This window comes from Peromyscus californicus, unplaced genomic scaffold (assembly GCF_007827085.1).
Source record: "Peromyscus californicus insignis strain IS unplaced genomic scaffold, ASM782708v3 Scaffold_21__1_contigs__length_65335640, whole genome shotgun sequence".
NCBI classification, from domain to species: domain Eukaryota; kingdom Metazoa; phylum Chordata; class Mammalia; order Rodentia; family Cricetidae; genus Peromyscus; species Peromyscus californicus.
The window spans coordinates 23,388,065-23,410,623 of NW_026294514.1; the positions used below are offsets into that span (position 1 = coordinate 23,388,065).

A 22,559-nucleotide genomic window follows, 5' to 3' on the forward strand; every position below is an offset into this window, starting at 1 on the left:
TATTTCTCTTGATAAACTTAGGGGGGGAGAGAAGGCTATTTACAAAATGAGAGATAAAGGGACAGTTTCATATTCATGTTGCCTTTTTGTTGTTGGTCTGTTTTCTGAGACAAGGTCTCAGTGTTTAACCCAGGCTGGCCTCCCTCCAATTGACCATCTTCCCACCTCCTCCATAGTGCTGGAATCACAGACATGAGCCACCAAACCTAGTTCTTGTTGACTTTTCTCAAATGCTAATTTATTTCCACTGGCTCCATTTTGGAAATCCCAGAACTGATGAATCTTAACACCTCAGGGTAGGTATCTATTTTCTCTCAGTAACTTCTTGATGGACCACATACAAATTAAATATTTCTCAATACATTGCAATTATGCACTGCTTCCTGGAAACTTAATAGCATTACTTTAACCTGGTCTTTTATTCACATCAGACATCCAACCAATTCTTCAGTCTTAATCCCAGATCCTTAGAAGCTCCTGTACATTTTAACAAGCTCCATACAAAATTTTCACACCCTCAGTGAGGTATGTTTCAAATGCAAAGGAGTTAGGAATTTAGGTTCAAAATTTGTCCGAAAAGTGTACATTTTCTTCCTGTCTAGTACCCTCTTACTATCAAGGGATAACTCTCCATGTACTCTAAAAAGCCCCACTGAATTTGCAAGGAAAATAATTTTAATTATAGTGACAGAAAAATCAATATATTTCCTCTCAGCGGATTGTTCCTTATAAGCTCATTTAAAAAGCTAAATTGTATTGGGCATAACTTATATGCACATTATACAGTTTAGTATGTAAATGGTATCTCCTATCATAATGGTAGCCAGTTTTGTAAGCAGTATTTAAAAGCAAACTATCTTGGCTCTGTGCAAATCAAAATGCTTCCTACAAATAGAATTTGTTTTCTGCATATTGCCTTTCTTGGTCTTTATATTTTATTTTGTCTTTTCCCCCTCCTGTGCATTAACTATATACTTTACCTTTAATTCTCTTTCCAAAATGCTAAACTACAATTACAGTTGTTGAAATAGGACAATATAAATATTGAACTGGAAGCTAAAATACACTTATATTTCAGAGATTGAATTCGCACTATTTTGTATTGAGACCAAAAAGCTATGAGTGTTTCAGTTTTCCCCAACCTCACCAGCAATTTTTCACTGTCTCTTTGGATTATATCCCAGTGAGTATGAAATAGTTATGTCACCGTGGCCTTTATTTCATTCCCTGATAACCACTATAGCCCTTTGTATGTGCTCAATGCCTTGTCACATATATATATAGAGAGAGTCATATATATATATATATATATATATATATATATATATATATATATATATATATATATGTATATATAATTAGAGTCTATATAATTCCTTTGCCCTTTTCTGGGGTACTACTTTCATTATTGAATTTAAGTGTTCTTTGTGATATACGTGATGATATATATGTATATATTACTTCATATGTATATTACATCCATACATATACCTATGTGTGATGATATATATATATTAATTCATATAAGTGTATATATGTATATATGTGTATACTTATGTGAAATGATATATACATGTATGCGTATATATGGATATAACATGTATATCATCAAACACAAACATATATTATGTGGATGTATTTTTTTGCCAGATTTATGACTTGCAAATGCTTTCTGCCATTCTGTGATATCTTTGAGACATACAAGTCTTCATAAAGATAATTTGTTGGCTTGTTGTTACTTATGGTTTTCCTAGAATCTAAGAATTCATTGGCTATTCTTAGATCACAAAGATTTACTCCTGCATTTTCTTTTCAATAGTCTAAATTCTTTTTTTTTTTTTTTTGATTTTTTGAGACAGGGTTTCTCTGTGTAGCTTTGCACCTTTTCCTGGAACTCACTTGGTAGCCCAGGCTGGCCTCGAACTCACAGAGATCCGCCTGGCTCTGCCTCCCGAGTGCTGGGATTAAAGGCGTGTGCCACCACCGCCCAGCAATAGTCTAAATTCTTACATTTAGCCCTATGATGAAATTTTAGTTAACTTTCATACATATGCTGTAAAGAAGCAATGATTTGCCTGTTAATATAAATGTTTATTGCTGGGTTCTCAAATACATTCCATTAATTTATATATCTGTATTTATACTCCAATACCATTTTACTAGTAGCTTTGAAATAAAGATAGCGAAATATAATTCCTCTAAAATTGTTATTGTTAAGGTAATTTGGCCAAGTATATTTATATGTAAATTTTAGGATCAGCCAGTATTTTTTTAACCTGATATTGAGAGAAACTGACATAAAAGGACTCATAATGTTGTTACATTTATTTGTTCCTCCTTGTTGTATTTTTTTATTCACAAATCTATTTTAAGTAGAACCATTTTCTCAATTTTTATGTTTGTTCATTGCAAATAAATAGACATGTAATCTGTATGTTTGTATGTAATACACACACACACACACACACACACACACATACACACACACACACACACACACACACACACACACACACACACATATATATATATTATATATATATGGAGAGAGAGAGAACACTCAATGAATAAAGAGCTTGCCTTGCAAGTACAAGGACCAGGACCTGAATTTGATTCCAGGAACACATATAAGAATGCTGGGGATGGTAGCACACTCTGGCGAGCTGGAGGTAATAGAATCCCTGAGCCTCACTGGGCAGGCAGTCTAGCCAAACTGATGAACTCCAGGCCAATGAGAGACCATCTCCCAAAGGATGTAGACAGTATTCATGGAGGTCACAGTGAATGTTTTCTTCTAATCCTCCACACACACATGTGAACCCCAAGACACATGTGGAACTATACACACCCTCATGTTTACATACACACATGCATGTACATACACTTGTAAAAATACCTAAATATAGAGTTAATAAATTAACATGAAAGCCACTAGGGAGGAAGATAAGGATGGTTGTGAAATTTAGGAAGCTGTGAGTCAAATCCACTGAAACTCTCTGTATTAGACTGTTTCCTTCCATCTCCTTCCATCCTGTCCCTTCCAGGCTCTCTTTTGTTTTATGCCAGGACACACATCGTGCCTCCTGTGTGACACTGAGTTACACTGCGACCCTCCTTTCACCCTCACAATACCACACAGTGAGTGATGAATTTTACCACATTCAAAACTCCGACTGTGTTCAAATCATGTCCCAAGCTTTGCAGTACTGGACATTCCGGTTTATCTGAACAGTGCTGAACTGTTCTAGAATTTTGTAGCTAGGCTCCTCCTTTGAGACCTCAGGTTTAAATTTTTCAATGTAAAGCCACAGCATTGTTTAGTCCAGGGCTGATTACGGCAAACCACTTCCAAGTACTTTACTAAGTGCCCTGGAATCACAGTTTCCTGGTGGGAGCAGGCATACCCAAACTCTGCTGGTTCTCCTCACCACCTAGCATACTTTCCTTACATGCAGGCACTGCAGTGTGCTCTTCTAGACACTCTGATGGGAACTCTCTGCTACTGCTTGACTTCTCCTGCTTGACTACAAATAAAAAAACTCGATTGAAACTGCTTCAGACCTTTGTTGCAATTTGTTGCAAATACTTTATTTTTCCGTTGTTGCAAAAGGGCACCCAGACTTGTGAGTGCACAATAGATGTGTTCTGACCTTGTTTGCTAAGACAAGTGGCTGCCCTGTGGTTCAGTTTGTTGGACCCTCTCCCAATTCAGGCTTTTTTATTACTTTGGCTACATCTGTAGAACAAATAGAGAAAAATTGTTTTCTCAGATCCGCCATGTGACCCTCATTTAAAACCTGTATTTCACCATGTGTACCTTTCTGCTTTTGTTTTTGTTTGTCATTCAGGACTGGGAATTGAACCCAGGCCTCCAGCTTGCTATCTAGACTCACGGCTCTTTTAAAATTATGATGGTGGTGCTCTTCGACCTGACTAAAGTGGAGTGGCACTGTGGCCCTCCTAGCTGTGGATAGTCTTTGCGTTGATAACCACAAGCTTAGTTTATGCAACAGCATCACAGCCCGACCTCCTATTGACTTGATGATGACCTGACATCCCAGCTCTTTCTGTGAGTCATGTTCCCTCTGTACCCTCTCTTTTGTCCTTGTGTATTTTCTTACTGACTCACTCACCCCACAGGAGTATAATCCTAAAATCTGCCATTCACAGAGTGTTCTCCATCCGAATAGTTCACATCTTGTGCCACGTTCACAGCAGCTCTATATGATATATAATTATATGTATTACATTATATATAACTTATTATCACAGTCCCTCTAGAGCTTGCTCTGTATTTCTACTTAATATGGTAGAGTGAGCTGTGTCAGCATTTTTCTGTTTGCAATAAATCATCCCGTGATTTGTAAAGAAGAAATATACTATATTCTGATTCGATGAAACTTGAGAATTTTATCACCGTGTCTCTGATTCTGTTCTCACATCACATGAGCATCTCTTTAATGCTATGATTGTCATTTGTCATATAAAACCAATAATGCCAGTGCTATGTATGGTAAGAAATTGGGTTATTGAGATTATCTAAGTTGGACCTGGGAGATGGTTTAGTGGTTAAAGCCCTTGTCCAGCAAGCATTGGGGTCCTGAGTTCAAATCCTCAGAATTCATCTAGAATGCTGGGTGGGTATGGGTGACCCATTTGCAGTTTCAGTCTCAAAAGGCAGAGGTGTGATCTCCAGGGCAAAGTGGCTTACATTTCCAAAGGTAGCCTTATCACAGTCTCTGAGCTAGAATAAGAGATCATGCACAGGGAGGAAGGTGTAAGAGAGATACAGAATAATGATGACACCAACATCAGAAGACACATTTAAGGACTTATAAATCGTGCCTATTTACTACCTAGGGAATTTGATCTTTTAGTCTCTTCATATACTGTTCTAAGTTTAAAAAGGTTTTGCTCATAAATTAGAAAATTTCTTTTTTTCTTTTTCCAGTTTTTCCTCTGTGTGTGTGTGGTATGTATGAATTTGTATGCGTGTTTTCGCATATGTGTATTTGCATGTGTCTGTATGTATATGGTAGCATGTGGACATCTTCTGATAGACTCTAGATTTCTTAGAAAAATATTTATATTGTCAAAGAAATCATAAAGGGTATTATAAATTACAAAAATAAGGATAAATCTGAAATATTCTTTGTCTTATGTTTTAAAAATATTTTATTCTTTGGGAATTCTAAGAAATGTACATTGACCATATTCACCTTCAACTTCTCCCCTTTTCTCCCTCTTCCTCCTCCCATTCCTTCCCACTCAACTTTGAGATTTCTTCTTTTATCTTGGGCTTTTCTTCCTTCTCCTTCAAATCCAATTTGTACTGTCCAGATGGTCTCAGGATTGTGGTCTGCTCTGGTGTGTGCTCTTACTTCCCTGTAATAACCTTTAAAAGTTTTGAATTTGTGTTTCTAGAAATTACCTTAATAACATTGTATTCTTGAGCAATATAAATCGAACAATATCATCAAATACTTTCTTTATTCTCATTGTTATGATCATGTACTAAAAGGTAAAAAAAAAGGTAGCATATTTTAGGAAATGGGTAGATTATCAAGGGTATGTGCTAAATTAGCTACTGAGTCAAAATGCATGTTTTGCTGAACATGAAGTGTGCAGTTATTTATGGACTACAAAAAGATGGATCTACATTGTCCCAACAGCCTTTGTCCAAGTCAGGCAGTGGAATAAAGGGCGAGTCCTTGAGAAAGCATACGTAAGAGCCATGAGGAGAGAGTGGGCTGAAAGGCACAGCATCCTGATAGAAACAGGGAATCTGTGGCAGAGCCTTGAAGCCAGGGAAGTTTCAAGCAAATGCATTTATTTAAAATTGTAAAGCTCAATTTAGTCCTAAACAGGAGATGTCAGTGTTCCAAGCATAGGAATGATTGATCTCATGACAATTACTGTGAAGACGAAAAACATAATGTGAAAAATGACTACTTTATTTGTTGAGATTTGAGTTTGCTGTGTTAATTTATAGAATCAGAGTAAAACATTTTCTAAATGAAAACCATGTTGTTCTAAAGTGAGGCACTTACCCAATCAGTGTCATTTTGGCAGGTAACTGCTAACATCTTCAGGTCACGGCAACTGAACACAATGCAGAGAGAGGGCTGCTGCTCTGTTTGACACTTTCCTTAGTTTTCAGGGAAGCTCTGGATTTCTCAGCTCCATTTCTTATACCTGTTGCTTTTATGCTGTCAACTGTGGTTTGGAGAAATGCACTTGGCGCTGAGAGAAGAGAGGAGAATGACTAGGCTCAGGGTATGGTCCTAACACATGTTGATACTGAGAAAACAGACCAGAAAGAGGTGACAGAGAAAAGGGGAGGTGACTTTGCCTGTTATTGGCTTTCATCTGAGTTATAGATTTCTGAAAAATCAAAATTTTATTTAAAACATAAACAGAACCAATGATCTATATCATCTTAGATATTTTGATCTTCAAATTCAGTTTATAATCATGAACTAAATGTTTAACTTCATAATTTTCTAAGAGGGCCACTTGTATTTTTCCAGAGACAGTGTGATAAAAGTGTAATTTGTGTTTTAAAAGAGTAAAAATAATAAACCCTCACTTTGATTTTGTAGACAAAGCAATAATGAATATTTTAAATATTTTCCTAAAAGAACCAATGTTCAATTATCTAAGAAGAATATTAAGAACACTCATGGTTTCTGGAGTTTTCAAAAAGTGAATATGTAAACTGATCATTCAGTGTTGAATTTGCTTGCTGTTCCTTTGTTGAATCATTAAGACTCTTGGTTTCTGTTTCTTTCATAATCTGAATTGTTTTCTTTATGCCATCATGTCCTAGCTCTAATGTACAAGAATATGAAAGTGTTCTGAAGATATTTTAAAGGAATATATTATTTAGCTTGTCATGGCTTCTGAGGACTTATACTTTGTATTAAGCTAATAACCTTATTATAAAGTAGGTGTGACTGTCTAATACTAATATAAGGAAAAGCAAATAAGTAACAGAAAAATAACTTAATAGTGAGCACCAGGAGTCACTCTGAGTGTTTTATGATCCCTGAAGAATAGAAGACAATATCTGATGTTTTATAATCATCATCACCATCATGGCCATCATCATAGTTATAACCATCATCATTGCAATCACCACTATTATCATCATGGTCACTAACTTCACCATCACTATGATCAACATCAGTATCAACATCAACACCATCATCCATCATTTAGGCAATGATGAGGCTAGAACTCAGGACTTGCTACATACTAGTCGAGCTCTATATCCCTGAGCTACATTTTCAGCCTTATAGTTTTCGGTTAAAAGATTGTGGGGAAAGTGAAGTGCAGGGATATGAGCAATAACTGAAAGAACTAGGTATATCTGTTCTAAAGAAGAAAAGAACAGGAGTGACAGAGATACAGCTCATTAGTGCAGCACTTGTCAACCATGTGCAAGGCCAGATGTGCCATGAGTGTGTCAGGTTTGGAAGAGTGTGAGCAGTACAGATAAGTACTCATTAGCACTGTTGTATCACATGTTGTCTTGGTAGAAATGGGTTTTGAGATTTCCAATAGCTCTTGAGGAGCCTTCAAGAGCCCTTCCATTGATCATGATCACATTTTGTAGTTTTCTGATAGGTTCCAACACATGGGCTTTCAAATGTATTAAGTGAAAAAAGAACCCAAATATAGAAACATGGCACAATGCCTGTGACTCAAATGAGCTTGCTCATAGTTCAAATTATTTTTAATATTTAAAATTTCTTCCTGTAACAATGGTGGGTACAGTGCCTAAAGCATAGTTAAAAGACAAGGTTCTAGACATTGTAGCAAGTTATAAATCCAAGGTTACACAATAAAACAGTAGTCCTTTTGAAATAATCATTAATATATATTATATTGATGGTTATTAAAATGTACGCATTCTTCAATTTGCAATATATGTAAAAATAAATGGAGAAGGTTACAGGTTTTATGTCTGACTTGATTACTGGTTTAAAACTGCTAGTTCTTTTGTTAGTATGAAGTATTGCTCATGGGTTGGCATGTATATCGCAGTGTTTCAAACAACTACAGAGAACATTGTCATATAAGAACAAACCCACCTGTGAGTGTTGGTTGTATTTCAAGTGAGAAGTAAAGTGACTTACCATGTGGTAGATTACGTAAGGATCACAGCTTGAGGCTTGGGTTATGTCCTTGATGCTAGCTAGGAATGTATCCTTTGATTTTTGCTACCCGATTGCAAAGTATGCATCACTCAGGTAAAAATTACAATAAAGTACTTTAAGGATTCCTTGTGTAATTAGACTGACTCGACAAAGATACTTTATGTATGATGAAGTGCTTAGTAACAGGCATGGTATCAGTTAAGATGGAAAAATGTTAGATAAAGTGATGTTGGGAAATTAAATTTATTATTATTTGTTTCTAATATTCCCCTAAGCTAGTATTTTTCTTTATGGAAAAAAAGGAACCTCACAAGAAATTCCCACTGACATGTTTTAATTCATGAGGCAAGTATTTGTCTTCTACATATTGATAATTGCTATTTTCTGAAGGTCAATAGACTCATAAATATTGGTAATTTTAAAGCATTATGTTCTTAAGTATATGCCTAGAAATATATAATTATTTAGTTAAGGCATAAATGTTTTTAAATAGTTATAAATATGACAAAAAGCTATGAAAATCATGTATAATTTAATATAAAATTACCCACCTGACTTTAATAAGTTAAAAAAATGTTTCCTCATTTAGAAACAAAGTATTTTTAAAAGGACAAACCAAAGTGATCTGCTTGTTTCTTTACTAAACAGTACATGCTATATAGCTAATTAAGAATGCTTTCAAATGCACAGATGCATGCATTACTTTCCATATGCACTCAGATTTTTGCCGTGGTGTTTTTTCCAGTCCTTGACATCATCTCCTCCTTCTTATCTCACTTGCTCTTCAGCTCTGCACATTTGAATTATCATCTTATTATGGCAGGAAATACTTACTTCTGGTTAATTTGTTAGAGATTTTTTTGTTATAAATCCTGAATCTACTTTGCCATTTGGTCTTAATATGTGAGTATTGTGGACAGAAAAGGCTATGCACTTTACTTCTTAAGAGATGATCCTGCCATTATATCTACACTATACCCCTCTCTATTCTCTTTTGTATTCCCTGTCAGCCTATTTGGATAGTAGATATTCTGCACGCGTCAGAAACCATCTGACTACTTGTTTATATCCCTTTAACATTATTTCCCTATATGACATTATTTATTGTTCTTTCTCTTTACTTTATGTATATCAAGATGCCTCCCATATGTACTTCCCATCTAGCCCACTTCTCCCATTGACCTCCAGAGTCATGTTGTTAGGAGCCTGCTCTCACTCTTTCAGGTCTAATGTCCTACATCATCAGGGGGGCACAGTCTCTGCCTTAAAAAGCCGCACACGGACCCCCACCCTCCTTCTCTGCGCTCCTCTTTCTGTTTCCTCTCTGCTCCGCTCCCGCCATCTTTCTGTCTCTCCAGGCCTGGTTTCTTTCTCATAAAGCTCTTTCTAACTCTGGTAGTCATAGCCATGGCTCGTAACTGTTCCGCTGTGCCCGCTGACCCAGCACCATTCATCCTTTCACATGTATCTAACTCCCTCCTGGAACACCATCTCCTTTATTCTAGTATATTCCTCTCTTCATGGCCTTGAGTTGACGGAAAGGCAAGGCTAATTTTCTGCATAATGTTTCAGAACATGATAGAACTTAAACATTGTTATTGTAAGCAGAAGTGGAGGGGCCAACCTACCACAGGATTACTTAAGATGCTGACAGCTGAGCTGAGGTTGTAAAAGATAAAGAATGCTATTACAAAGTATTTTGAACATTTTTCTTATGGCAGTCATAAATTCACAATTGAGCCATGTCTCAATTTATGGAGCCCTCTTCAGACTAAATATAAACTTGAGCCCACATGTTTTAATTCGTAAGAAGTACACTAGTTAAAGTAGTTAGAATTAAGGGTTCTTGTTTTGTTAGTTGTTTTATATTGAAAGACATGTGTATCTTTACACCATTAGGGTGTTTTACATTTAGTGTTTTACCTGTCTTAGACTAGAGAACTGTCCAAGAGTTATCATCACTCATACCACTAACTGGTCGTACAGCTTTGTATAATATTCTGCTAACTTGAGCAAAGACTCACTTTTAATTTAAGTCAAAAGACCTGGAAAAATGAAACCAAAGGCAAGGGGTTTACAGCTGTTACATTAGTGAAGTAAGGAGTCAGGTATTTTGACAGTTATGAGCAAAACTGTTCTGTGAGTAAGAACTTTGAAACCCAGTACCTACCTACTATGTGGTAAATATTGTTCTAAGCACTTGTTTACAACTAACATTAACCAACCTAGTCCTGTAAGTCATGGACACAGAAATCAATGGGGATATAAGGATACACAAACAAATACACAGAATGATTTTAAGAATGGTAAGTGTTGTAAAGTTGCAGAAGTTTGAGAATGGCATTATTCTGTAGGGAAATGTACTGGGATACTTTGAAGATTATTTTAATATTCTGATGACTAAGCTGAGGTTGTGAATATTAAGAGGTCACCTTGGTGAAAGGCTTTGTAGGCAAACATTTTAGGCACATCAACAAAACATGAAAAGACTCCAAGGACTAGCTAGAAAAGAATAGTACTCAGAGTGTTGCAATTGAAACAAACCACATGGTCTGCTTATCCAAAGACAAAGAAGTGGAGGTTTTCAGAAGTAAAGCTTTGGATATATTATTAACATGCCTTTTGTATCAACAGTAGGAGTGCAGATCTAGGCTAGCAGGCTGTCTCACAGAGGATTTACAGTAAGCAAAAGTATAGGTCCTACAGTGGGACAAATAGCACAGACCTGAGTAACTGGAGGGGACAAGGTCCAAGGTTTTGGTATTTTTTGAGGATTTCACAACACATATGCATGTGTGTGTGTGTGTGTGGTGTGTGTGTGTGTGTGTGTGTTTAGATAGATAAAGAGACACACACAGAGGGGGCATTAAGGAATAAGATACAGAATAAGATCAAAGGCCAAATACAAAGGAGAAGTTAATGAAACCTAGGAATACGACTAATGATATAAGATACTAGCTGGGGTGTCAGAACTTAATATGCCAAATGTGTTATCCTATCACTCCTGTATGCTGCTCTTCAAGAAATCAGGAGAAATTTCAGCACAGCAGGAATCATTGGTAGAGACTTGATAAGTAAAAGTAGAATCTTATTTGGTTGGAATTAGAAAGACAGAGCTTTAAAAGGGCCTTTTGTTTGATCATTCTCCAGAAGGCCCTAGCATTTACCTGCTCAACATACCTGTTTTATTTTATTTATTTTTTTTATTTTATGTATTTAATATACATTGGTGTTTTGTCCATATATATATGTGTGTGTGAGGGTGTTAGATCCCTTAGAACTGAAGTTACAGACAGTTGTAAGCTGCCATGTGGGTTCTGGGAATTGAACCTGGGTCTTCCTCTGGAAGAGCAGCCAGTGCTCTTAATCACTGAGCCATCTCTCTAGCCTGGCCTGTTTTATTTTCATGTGGACATTGTTATAGCAAGCATGAAAATGACATCTTTTTTTTTTTTGATTTGCTATTCTGGCCAATTACTAGGGTATCTCCACAAATCTTGACGTACTCAAATTTGGGAAACAAATTTGTAGAGTTGAGAAATTATTTAGTTCAAGTTGGCTAAGGGAAGAAGCCACTTTTTTAGTTAGTAGATACATTTCAGAACCTAACTGGAGGTCAGACAATAAAGCCTGTCTTAGCAAGCTCAGTGTATATTTATCCCAGAGTTAGGTTCTGAGATCAAGAATTTAAAATGTTGAATCTAATAAAATGATGCCTTTGGGTGGGAAGAGATTTAATCTAAGGCTACAGAAATTAACTGATAATATGAAAGTTAAGGTATTTGATGTTGAAAGGAGATGAGAAAAGAGAAATTATTTAAGTAAATAATGTTCTCTGTAAAGCACAGAGTTAGGTCGTTTGCTGAGGAGAGAGAGAGTTGTGTTGAGCTTGAGGGCCATCACAGAGGCTGAAAACTCTCATGAAAGACGTGAAGAAAGCCAAGAGGCAGCAAAATTGTTGTTAAGAAATGAGAAGGTCCTTCATGATAAGATTTTATTGAGGAAAAGGAAGAACTACCAATATGTTTATATATTGTATGTGTTTACAGGTATGTACAAATGTTTTCCTGTAGCAGTGTTTAATGTTTATAGAAATTATGTAGGTAGCTATGGAGAGGACCCATATGTGAGTATTCTTCTAAGAGTATGTGTGGTGGTTTGAACAAGAATGATGCCCATAGGCTCATATATTTGAATGTTTCAACACCAGGGAGTGGCACTGTTTAAAAGGATTAGAAGGATTGGGTGCTGTTTCCTTGCTAGAGTAGGTATGGCATTGTTGTAGGAAGTGAGTCACTGGGGGTGAGCTTTGAGGTTTCAAATGACTATGGCAGGCCCCGATTCTCTTCCTGCTGCTGTGGATGAGGATGTAGTTCTCAGCTACTGCTCCAGCACCTGCCTGCATGCCACAATGCTCCCAACCATGATGATAATAGACTAAACCTCTGAATCTTTAAGCAAGTCCTCAATTAAAGGCTTGGTTTCACAAGATTGCTGTGACCATGGTGTCTCTTCACAGAAATAGAACAGTGTCTAAGACAGTATGTAATAGATGGATGGGATCTAGGATAATCAAGGATGTAGTGTGATATTAGTTCATATGGTACACATATTCCATGGCATGGGCGCTCATCCCGGTCAAGGGGAAAGGTTCACTAGAGGGTGAACATTCTCTCTGTTTTAGGTGACACCTATGTCCTAAGAATGTGGTGAACATCAAAAGACTAGGTGCTTGGAGGCTTTTGTCAGACAGAGGAGCACTGATGTTCTCATTGTTTAGTAAAGCTGGTTAAGTCAAAGTTAGTGCCATGTAGCTGGAGTTTCTCCAGTCTTGCCTGGGCCCTGCAGTCCCATGGCCTGCTTATAAAATAATCACACAGAGGCTTAATATTATTTATAACTGATCAGCCATTAGCTTAGACTAACTACTGACTAACTCTTACACTCAAAATCAGCCCATTTCTGTTAATCTACATGTCACCACATGATCCATGGCTTTATCTGTGTGCCGTTACATGCTGCTCCCTGGACAGCAGGCTCACATCTCCTGACTCAGCTTTCCTCTTCCCACAATTCTCCTTGTCTACTTATCCCACCTATACTTCCTGCCTGGCTACTGGCCAATCAGTGTTTTATTAAACCAGTGTACAAAAGCATCATCCCACAGCATTTCTCCCTTTTCTGTTTAATTAAAAAAGGCTTTAACTTTAACATACTAAAATTATATATAATAGAACAGTTATCAAGCAAGAATTACAGTTACAATATCTAGTCTATTTGTATTTAGCAAAATAAAAATATTTTATCTATCCTATATTTGTGAGTCTAAAGTTTTTTATCTAATTTATCTTTTATCATAACTAAGCAAAATTATAACTCTCTGGTCTTCAACTACATCAAATACCCCAGAAGGATATAATATTACCTAAGTAAACAGGAAGTGTATTGTAAGTAACTTCCAAAATTCTGGAAATGACAGAGATAGCTAGTTGCTTGGACAGTCATCCAAAGTTCATCTGCAGTATTAGGGCATCCATCTTCAGCCTATAGGGCTTAAGATTTTTAACTGCTTCTCTGTGTGTCCTGTAGAATATCTGGCAGTCTCCTCTGTGACGCAAGAACCTAACTGACCATGTCCTCTGTCTTGCAAAGTTCAATGGTCACCTTCCCATGGGTCCTGTATACCCAGTCGATATAACATTTATTAAGCAGCCCAAGAAAGAACAGTTTCTTGTCCAAATGGCTATTTTTTCCAAGAAGAAGATAAACTCCATATCGCGTGTCTTTGACACCCATCTTTCTCTTTGAAGTAAATCTGTGCTGCCAGGAGCAGACGTGTCGCACTCTTCAGAAAGTCTAAGTTTTTAAAACATTTTAAATGCCATATTCTGTAGGTCTTTGAAATGTTTGAAGATTGCCTACCTAACTGAAATATATCTATGAATACCTAGAAAACTTAACTAACATGACTATAAGTTTGACTATCAGAGAAGACTAATTATTAATCTGTATTTCTTAATTATCCATTACAATTTAAAAGAGTTACATAAACATAACACCTTAAATGAAAGTAGAAATATATATACAGTATAACAAAATCAACTTTAAATTTGTAATAAGCTAAAATTTATACCAATGTAAAACATTTTAAACAAGTTGCTCTTTAAAAGTAGGTTCAACAATCTACCTTTTCATCTAACATATCTATACTATCCCCTTTTCTTCTTTAGAAAGATTGCATTTACAATCAACCTGCTTTAAATAAAAATAAGCATTCATAAACAATATTTTTGGAATTTGGGCATAGCGTCTTATACTACTTCCTGCTGATAGAGGGCACTGGCAATCTAATGGGGATCCTGAGAAAATTAATAATTGTGATCAAGTCCTGACTGGAGTAGTCTGTGATGCTGTATTCTCTGAGCCAGGTTCCTTGAAGCTGATTTTCTCAGGGGTTCTTGGCTGGTCAAACCATATTAGCCTGGAAGCAATCCACAGGTTCTCATCTTCTGTGTAAACAAAAGCAGAACCTCTTTTCCAAAGCAATGTATCCTTAGACATAGATTTTGAAATCAAGATATCTTTAAAATGTACATATTGATTTAACAGCGTTTATAATCAAATGTCTCTGCAGTTAAAAATCCCAAAGACAACACAGTCCAGACTCTGTCTGATATTCATCTTTATGTGGCTTATTTTTTATATTACTTTTACTTTCTCTTAAAAGACTTTATTTTTTTAAACTTTCTATTTCTTTATATAAATGTCTATATTCCTTTTCTTCTCTCTTTCAAGCCTACATACATTTTTTTTGTTAGTCAACTTTTATATAATTTCAGTAAATTTAAAGTGAAGATTATTTTATATTAGCTAATTTTTGTTTGTTTGTTTGTTTGTTTTTTGTTTTTCGAGACAGGGTTTCTCTGTGTTGCTTTGCGCCTCTCCTGGAACTCACTTGGTAGCCCAGGCTGGCCTCGAACTCACAGAGATCCGCCTGCCTCTGCCTCCCGAGTGCTGGGATTAAAGGCGTGCGCCACCACCGCCCGGCTTATATTAGCTAATTTTAGCCAAAAATACTATTATAAAATATTAACTAATAGGATTTCATACCATTAGTTACTCAACAGACATAACTATTAATATACTTTGTAAGCACAGTTCAGTTTCATTATTATTTTTCTTGACCTGTCTCACAGAAATCCACAAAGATACCCCCACAACAGACTGCTGGCAATGGTCGAGATACAGCCGGAACTGACCTGCTCTGGTGATGGGATGGCCAAACACCCTAATTGTCATGCTAGAAACCCCATCCAACTACTGAGGGATCTGGATGCAGAGATCCACGGCTAGGCCCTGGGTGGATCTCTGGGAGTCCAATTAGCGAGAATGAGAAGGGTTTATATGAGTGAGAATTGTTGAGACCAAGGTTGGATAAAGCACAGGGACAAATAGCCAAACCAATGGAAACCCATGAACTATGAACCAATGGCTGAGGGGCCCCCAACTGGATCAGGCCCTCTGAATGGGTGAGACAGTTGATTGGCTTGATCTGTTTGGGAGGCATCCAGGCAGTGGGACCGGGTCCTGTGCTCATTGCATGAGTTGGCTGTTTGAAACCTGGGGCCTATGCAGGATCGCTTGGCTCGGCCTGGGAGGAGGGGACTGGACCTACCTGGACTGAGTCTACCAGGTTGATCTCAGTCCACAGGGAAGGCTTTGCCCTGGAGGAGGTGGGAATGGGGGGTGGGCTGGGGGGAAGGTGAGGGGGGGCGGGAGGGGGGAGAACAAGGGAATCCGTGGCTGATATGTAGAACTGAATTGTATTGCAAAATAAAAATTAAAAAATTAAAAAAAAAAGCCTACATACATTTTTACACACACTGTAAACTGTTTAGGGTTTATCTCATCTGAATCTGTTTTATTGTGAATCTATAATCTTTCTCTGACCAGGAAGGATTTTAAATTGTTAAACTGCATGACTAGAACTGAAGTGGCAGCCTTGGTTGGTGGCTCTGCCCACCTCAGCTTCCCAACATGGCAGAACTATATTTACTGCCAGCTTGGGGGACCCATGCTCTCTGCTGACTCTGGGAAGCAGTGGGTCTATGCTTCCATCCAGCAGCATGTAGCCCAAAAACCTTTCTTCCTCCTCCTCTTCCTCCTCCTCCTTCTCCTCCTCCTCCTCCTTCCCCTCCTTCTCCTCCTCCTTCCCCCCTCCTCCTCCTCCCCCCCTTCTCCTCCTCCCCCCCTTCTCCTCCTCCCCCCCCCCTCCTCCCCTGCCTCCTCCTCCTTTTGTTTTATACTAGCAAAAGCTATATTACTGTGTGGCTGGGAGATGCCTCTGTGTACCAAGGCAGCAATCTGCCATGCTGGAGGTCAAGCCCACATGCTGTGAACCTGACATAGAGTAACTCAAGCCCACAGGCTGTGACTGGCCTGAGAGAGACAACTAGGAAGCTGTTTTTAGATCCATTTTAGAATCTTTTTTTTTAAGGCTTTTTCAGGGTTTAGGTGGAAACTCTTGCCCCACTTTTTGGCACCATTTGTAGCTGGAGTTTCTCCAGTCCTGCTAGTCCCTGCAGTCCTGTGGCCTGCTTATAAAACAATCACACAGAAGCTTACTATTATTTATAACTGCTCAGCCATTAGCTCAGGATTACTACTGACTAGCTCTTATACTTAAACTCAGCCCATTTCTGTTAATCTATATGTTGCCACATGTTCCATGGCTTTACCTGTGTGCCTTTACATGCTGCTCCCTAGACAGCAGGTTGGCGTCTCCTGACTCAGCCTTCCTGTTCTCGCAATTCTCCTTGTCTGCTTATCCTGCCTATAATTCCTGACTGGCTATTGGCCAATCAGTGTTTTATTAAACCAGTGTACAAAAGCATTATCCCACAGCAAAAGATGGCTGTGATTCAGAAGTATTCTGACTTGCAGCCAGGATTGAGGTGAGATTTGAAGATGAGCTGGTCCTCATTAAGGCCTTGGTCTGTATAAAATAGGGAGAAAGAAAGAGTGATAATGAATTCAGGACTTGTTATGTTGACTTTTATTACATTGGAAAAGTAAATAGGAGCTTTTGCATATAATTTAGGAATAATTAAAATGTGCATTGATATTCAACTTCTATGGTCTTGCTTTTCAAACAAAGACTTTGTTCTTGGTTTAATATTATGAGTGTTAAGATTTGTAGTGCTGAGTGTAACCCTTAGAAGTGCAAATTTTCTTTCATTTACTAATGGCTATGATTAGGGTACATCTTTCCTAAAGGATCAGTAGATTCGATAACAAATATACCATAAGCATTGTTAGGTTATAACAGATAAAGCATGCCAACATGTGTGTTTATTTGTCCTTGTTTTCCTTCAGTTTACAAATGACTTTATAAAAATGATTATAAAACCATTAACTGATGTTATTATGAATATGCATCATATGTGTGCTTCTTTATATATTGCTGAAGATAGTTGAGAGCTTGCAAGATTGTTAAGAGAGTCAGCTGTCTTACTGGATGGCAAGATGGGAGTTGGCTCTTTGCATTTCCCTCTTTTATCCCTTGCCATCTTTCTGAACCCTATACATCCAACTGCCAACAGTGCAACAATACAGAGGAACACCAAACAGAGAAACAAAACAAGCAAATGTGTTAAGTGGGTTCTTCTGAAAAAGAACAAGGAGCAGATGTTCCACTTCTCTGGTGGACAGTGAATCCGGTCCTCCCAACCATGACATTTAATTAGGTGGGTGTTTAGGACAGAAATGATTTTCTCTGATAATTCATAGTTCCTTTTCTCCTGTTATAAAATAAGTACTATGAGTGTTGTAGCTGACAGGCAGCCTTCATGACGTAGGTGATGAATTCAAACAGTGAGGAGTCAGTACTAGAACTACCTGGAGGTAGGTGGATGACATGGGTCAACAAGCCTTGAGAAGTGAGAGTGTAAGTAGGGGTGAATGGGGATGGTGAAGAGAACTGGCCAGAGGCTGAATCCGTCATGCAGAGAATATGCAGTTGTTTCGGGAACCCATTCAATGAATTCGGGTTTTTGAGAAATCCTCAGGACAAGGCAGGGGCCCAGCATGAGGAAAACTTCAGCCTTGGCATGATAGCAGGGCACATGGAAAAGGCAGATGGACCAGATGACAAGAACAAAGCTATAATAAGATGGCGAGATGTCTATTGGTCAAACTGAGACTCAAAAATAGAGCAAAGTTGCAAAGCCCATATGATAATGAGTTGTCTATGCAGATGAAAGGCATGCTTGGCCAAGACAACAATGTCTGTTCAATGATCTGGGATTAAATGCAGCTGGGACTAACTGAGTCCCAGTGCTGGATAAATGAGAGTGCCAATCCTAGTGAGCTGTCACTACCAAATCCTCCTTCTGAAATGCCATCCCATGCCTGTTAATGTGCACAATTGTTACAAAGTTAATTAACACAAAAGAATGCTCGAGGGAATCAACATATTCATTTTGTTGATGATTTCTTAGATATAGACAATAAATGGGAAAAAAGGAGATTAATTGGACCTTACAAAATTAAAATTCTTCCCACTTTACCCAATAAATATTCACAATTGTTATGTGCCAAGTAGAAATACAGATATATTTTTAAAAGTGTAATTAGAGTTGAGTTTAAAGGAAGTTGATTAGGTGTTTACCTCTAAAGAGATATGTGTTTGCTTGGTGAAGTGAGAAGGTGTAACAGCACATTGAACCTGAAGAAGAGGTTGCAGTTTTTAGCACAATTTAACATAAGATATGCTTGACTTTAAACTTTTTTTTTCTTTCCTCAAATTTGGAACATTTGGTATTCAAATGACTTTAGTGTAGCTTAGTCTAATAATGAGTACTTGGTTCATTCATTCATTCATTCATTCACAGAAGGAGCCTGGGCCGGGAGGATTGCAGCAAGTTCATATCCAGCCTGGACTACAACCCCCCCCCCCAAAAAAAAAAGAAAACAGAAATTGTTTCTAGCCTTTGATACATTTGTTGTACATTACCAACCTCTTGAATTACAAATATGAAAGAAGGCCATGAAATTTCTACATTTAGGCAAAAAGGATGGGGTTATTTAAAGATTGAAATATTGGTTCTTTGATATGTACTGTCAAATTGGATAATCAAACAATATGTTTTAAAACTTCCTTTGAAAATTCTGTTTCACTTTAAAAATAGGCAGCTGAGAAGAATGTCACTCCAACCCTAAAGATGAGAACAAATGAAGTATAAAATCATAACTTTTTTGAGTTCATCAGAGAACTGAAGTCTTGAGATACCAAGTAAACAGAATTCTGAAAGGTGATATAGCCTCAGGAGAAACAGATCACACAGAGCAACAAAGGATGGGAGAAAGGAAAGTGTCAGAACAGTTCAGAAGAAAACAGACGCCATGGAACTATTTCTATCCAAATATGGTATCTTAGGGGTACTATTGCTGTGATGAAACAATCATGACCCAAGCAACATGTAGAAGGTTCATTCACTTATACTTCCTCATCACAGTTCATCATCAAAGGAAGTCAGGACAGAAACTCAAGCAGGACAGGAACCTGGATACAGGACATGATGCAAAGGCCATGGAGGGCTGCTGCTTCCTGGCTTACTCTCTGTGGCTTGCTCAGCCTGCTTTCTTATAGCACCCAGGACCACCACCCCTGGGATGGCACCACCCATAATGGGCTGGGCCCTCCCCCATCAATCACTAGTTAAGAAAATGCTCTCTACAGGCTTAATTACAGCCAGATCATCTTACAGAGGCACTTTCTTAACTGAGGTCCCCTCCTCTTGAATGCCTTTAGCTGTGGCAAGTTGACACAAAATTACGAAGCACACAAGAATCTAGAGTCAGGTCAGAATCTAGGTGGGTGCGCAACAGGGGAGGCAGCACTTGTCTTACAGACTCTCACCATGGCATCATAAGAGAAAAGGGGTAGCGGTGGGTGCGGGGAGGTTGCTGGGAATCTCAGTGGTCTCCCTTCATGGCCTCGGCAGAAATTGCCTGTGTTTCCCCACAAGAATATCTCATTGAAGCAATAGTTGTATTTTGCCAGAGGAGAAGAAGGAAACCCTCTTGTCCTCTGCTTTCAGTTAATGCTCAATAGCTGCTGGAGGACATGCAGACACAAAATCAGCTGATTAATCAGAGAGGAGCAACAAAGGTCCCTGAGTTCCACATCCCCACACCGATCACTACTGAAACAGCCAGATATTTTGCCACTGAAAAGCCATGGTACTACTTTCCAAACATGAGATGCCGTGACCAGCCTGGGTGTAGCAACTATTAATGGGGACAAAATGCATTCTGGGAATTCAAGACACTGATGTTCAGTTGCACTAGTCTGTCTACCATTGAGGTTTAAGGGAACTCAGTTGCATATATTATTGTAGGGGGAACTGAATCACAGTTTTGTTAGTCAGCCTGGCAGGAGACACAGTCTATTGATATTACAATCTTGAACCCCAAATCTTCAGGTGGGAAACTTAGGGAAGGCTCTTAGTCTACATTGCTGTGGCTGGATTGGCTCACTGGGGAGTAGTTCTGCTCTTCAGGCCTTCAACTGGTTCGATATGAACCATCCAATTACAGGGACAACTTGTGCTATTAATTGTCAGCTGATTTCAGACTTAACATCTAAAACTATATTTCCAAAAACAACATCCAGGTGTGTATTTGACCAAACTACTGGACAGCATAACCTATTGAGGTCAACACAAAATTAACTATCACAGTGAGTGTCAGAAAAAGAACCATGAGTAGTGAAAATAAAGACTTGGGAAGGAGCCCATTCATCCAAGGAACAGCAATCCTAGGCATATTAGCCTAAACGCTTAGAGCAGGATACGTAAGCAGAGGACAAATTATAAATATTTGGATAGTGCTATCAACCATTTTTGCCTAATTAACATGTTGAGAACACACCAATCAAAAACTGAAGAATCAAGATTTTCTGGAAAAGCAAGTTTCATAAATTTGAGCAGATTTAACAGCTGATAGAGGCGTCATTGTATTTGCATCCTGAGGGCATCATACTGAGTTACAAGATAGCTCCAAATGGCTGTGGACTTATTGCTTCAGTTGTATGACACTCTACTAAAGGAAAGATGATGGAAACAGAAAACAGATAACAAGCTGACAGTAGTTGGATTTGCAGGGATAGTAACTAACTGCAAAACATAAAGAGAATTTGGAGGATTATAGAAATTTTCTATATCATGACATTGCTGTGGTGGCTACAGGAATGTCTGCATTTGTCAAAACAAATCAAATTATTATCAAGTATGGTTTTTATTCTTAGATAATCCATATCAAAATAAATGTAATTAGAAAAATAATTTGAGGTAAAAATGTTCATTTATTGATTTTGTGAGTGTGTGAATGGATTCATAAGCCTTATGAAGACAATTTAAAAGCAGAAATGAGCCCATTTACATGAAATAACATTTTAATGGGAAATATTTTCACCTTATCTATGCTTATGAATTCTTTAGTAAATTTATTGGTGAAAGAACTCAGAGGACCAGAGTGACTGTCTTGACAGCTTTTCTAAAATTGGATACTTGAAACAACCTTATCTGTGTTTTTATAGACATTTTAAAATGTAAAATCTTGTTCTGCTGAGTGTGAAATGTGAGAGATGTCTGAAAATATGATATTATTTACTTTGTACTAATATTTATTTATTGTATATTTAATTTAATTACTGAAATAAGTATAATAAAGACTTCTAAATAAATTGTTCTAACTTTTGCTCCATATGCTATCATATATATAGAATTATAGCTTTCTATAATTATTGTGAATTGTACATTTAATTACCAAATAGAATAGCCTCCTTAATATAATTGGTAATTATGCAAAAATAATATTAGCTTTATGTAATTTTGTTTTTAATTTGATTTATGACTTTATTTTGTAAATGATTATTAAATGCGTGCTAAATTTTCTTACTGGACAAGAAAATAATAAAAAATAGAAATAAACAAATATAAGAAATTTTTGTCTGCCTTCTTGCAAACATTTACTAATTTTTATTTGGAACATTCTTGTATCTATCAAATAAAGCTATAAATAAAACACAAAGTACTACTAGAAACACAATCAACAAAAATATAAGAGCATAAAATGACTGCAATTATATACCTTTAATAATAACTTTAAATATTATTGGTCGCAACTTTCATATAAAAAGATGCAGACTGGGTGAATGACTCAAGAAACAAAACCTTTATGATGTCTACAAGAAACTCAGCATTACAGATAGGCGCCACCTTAGTGAGACAGGATGGATAAAAGTGCTTCAATCAAATGAGACCAGGAAGCAAACACATATTTCTATCCTACTATCTGACAAACAAAATTCAAAGATTAAGGGCACTGCATTCA

General features: G+C 37.4%; 1 protein-coding gene across 7 annotated transcripts in view; it reads left to right on the top strand.

The window, feature by feature from the left end:
* Positions 1-22,559, top strand: part of Spag16 (sperm associated antigen 16) — an 830,413-nt gene that overhangs the window by 312,194 nt on the left and 495,660 nt on the right. The window contains exon 11 of one of the 7 annotated variants that reach the window (XM_052749776.1): positions 15,359-15,864. The exons of the other annotated variants lie outside the window; for them this stretch is intronic. Within the exon in view, the coding sequence (XP_052605736.1) occupies position 15,359 (1 nt within the window). The 3' untranslated portion in view covers positions 15,360-15,864. Of the gene's footprint in view, positions 1-15,358; positions 15,865-22,559 lie in introns of those variants that run through there. 7 annotated transcript variants of the gene reach the window in all.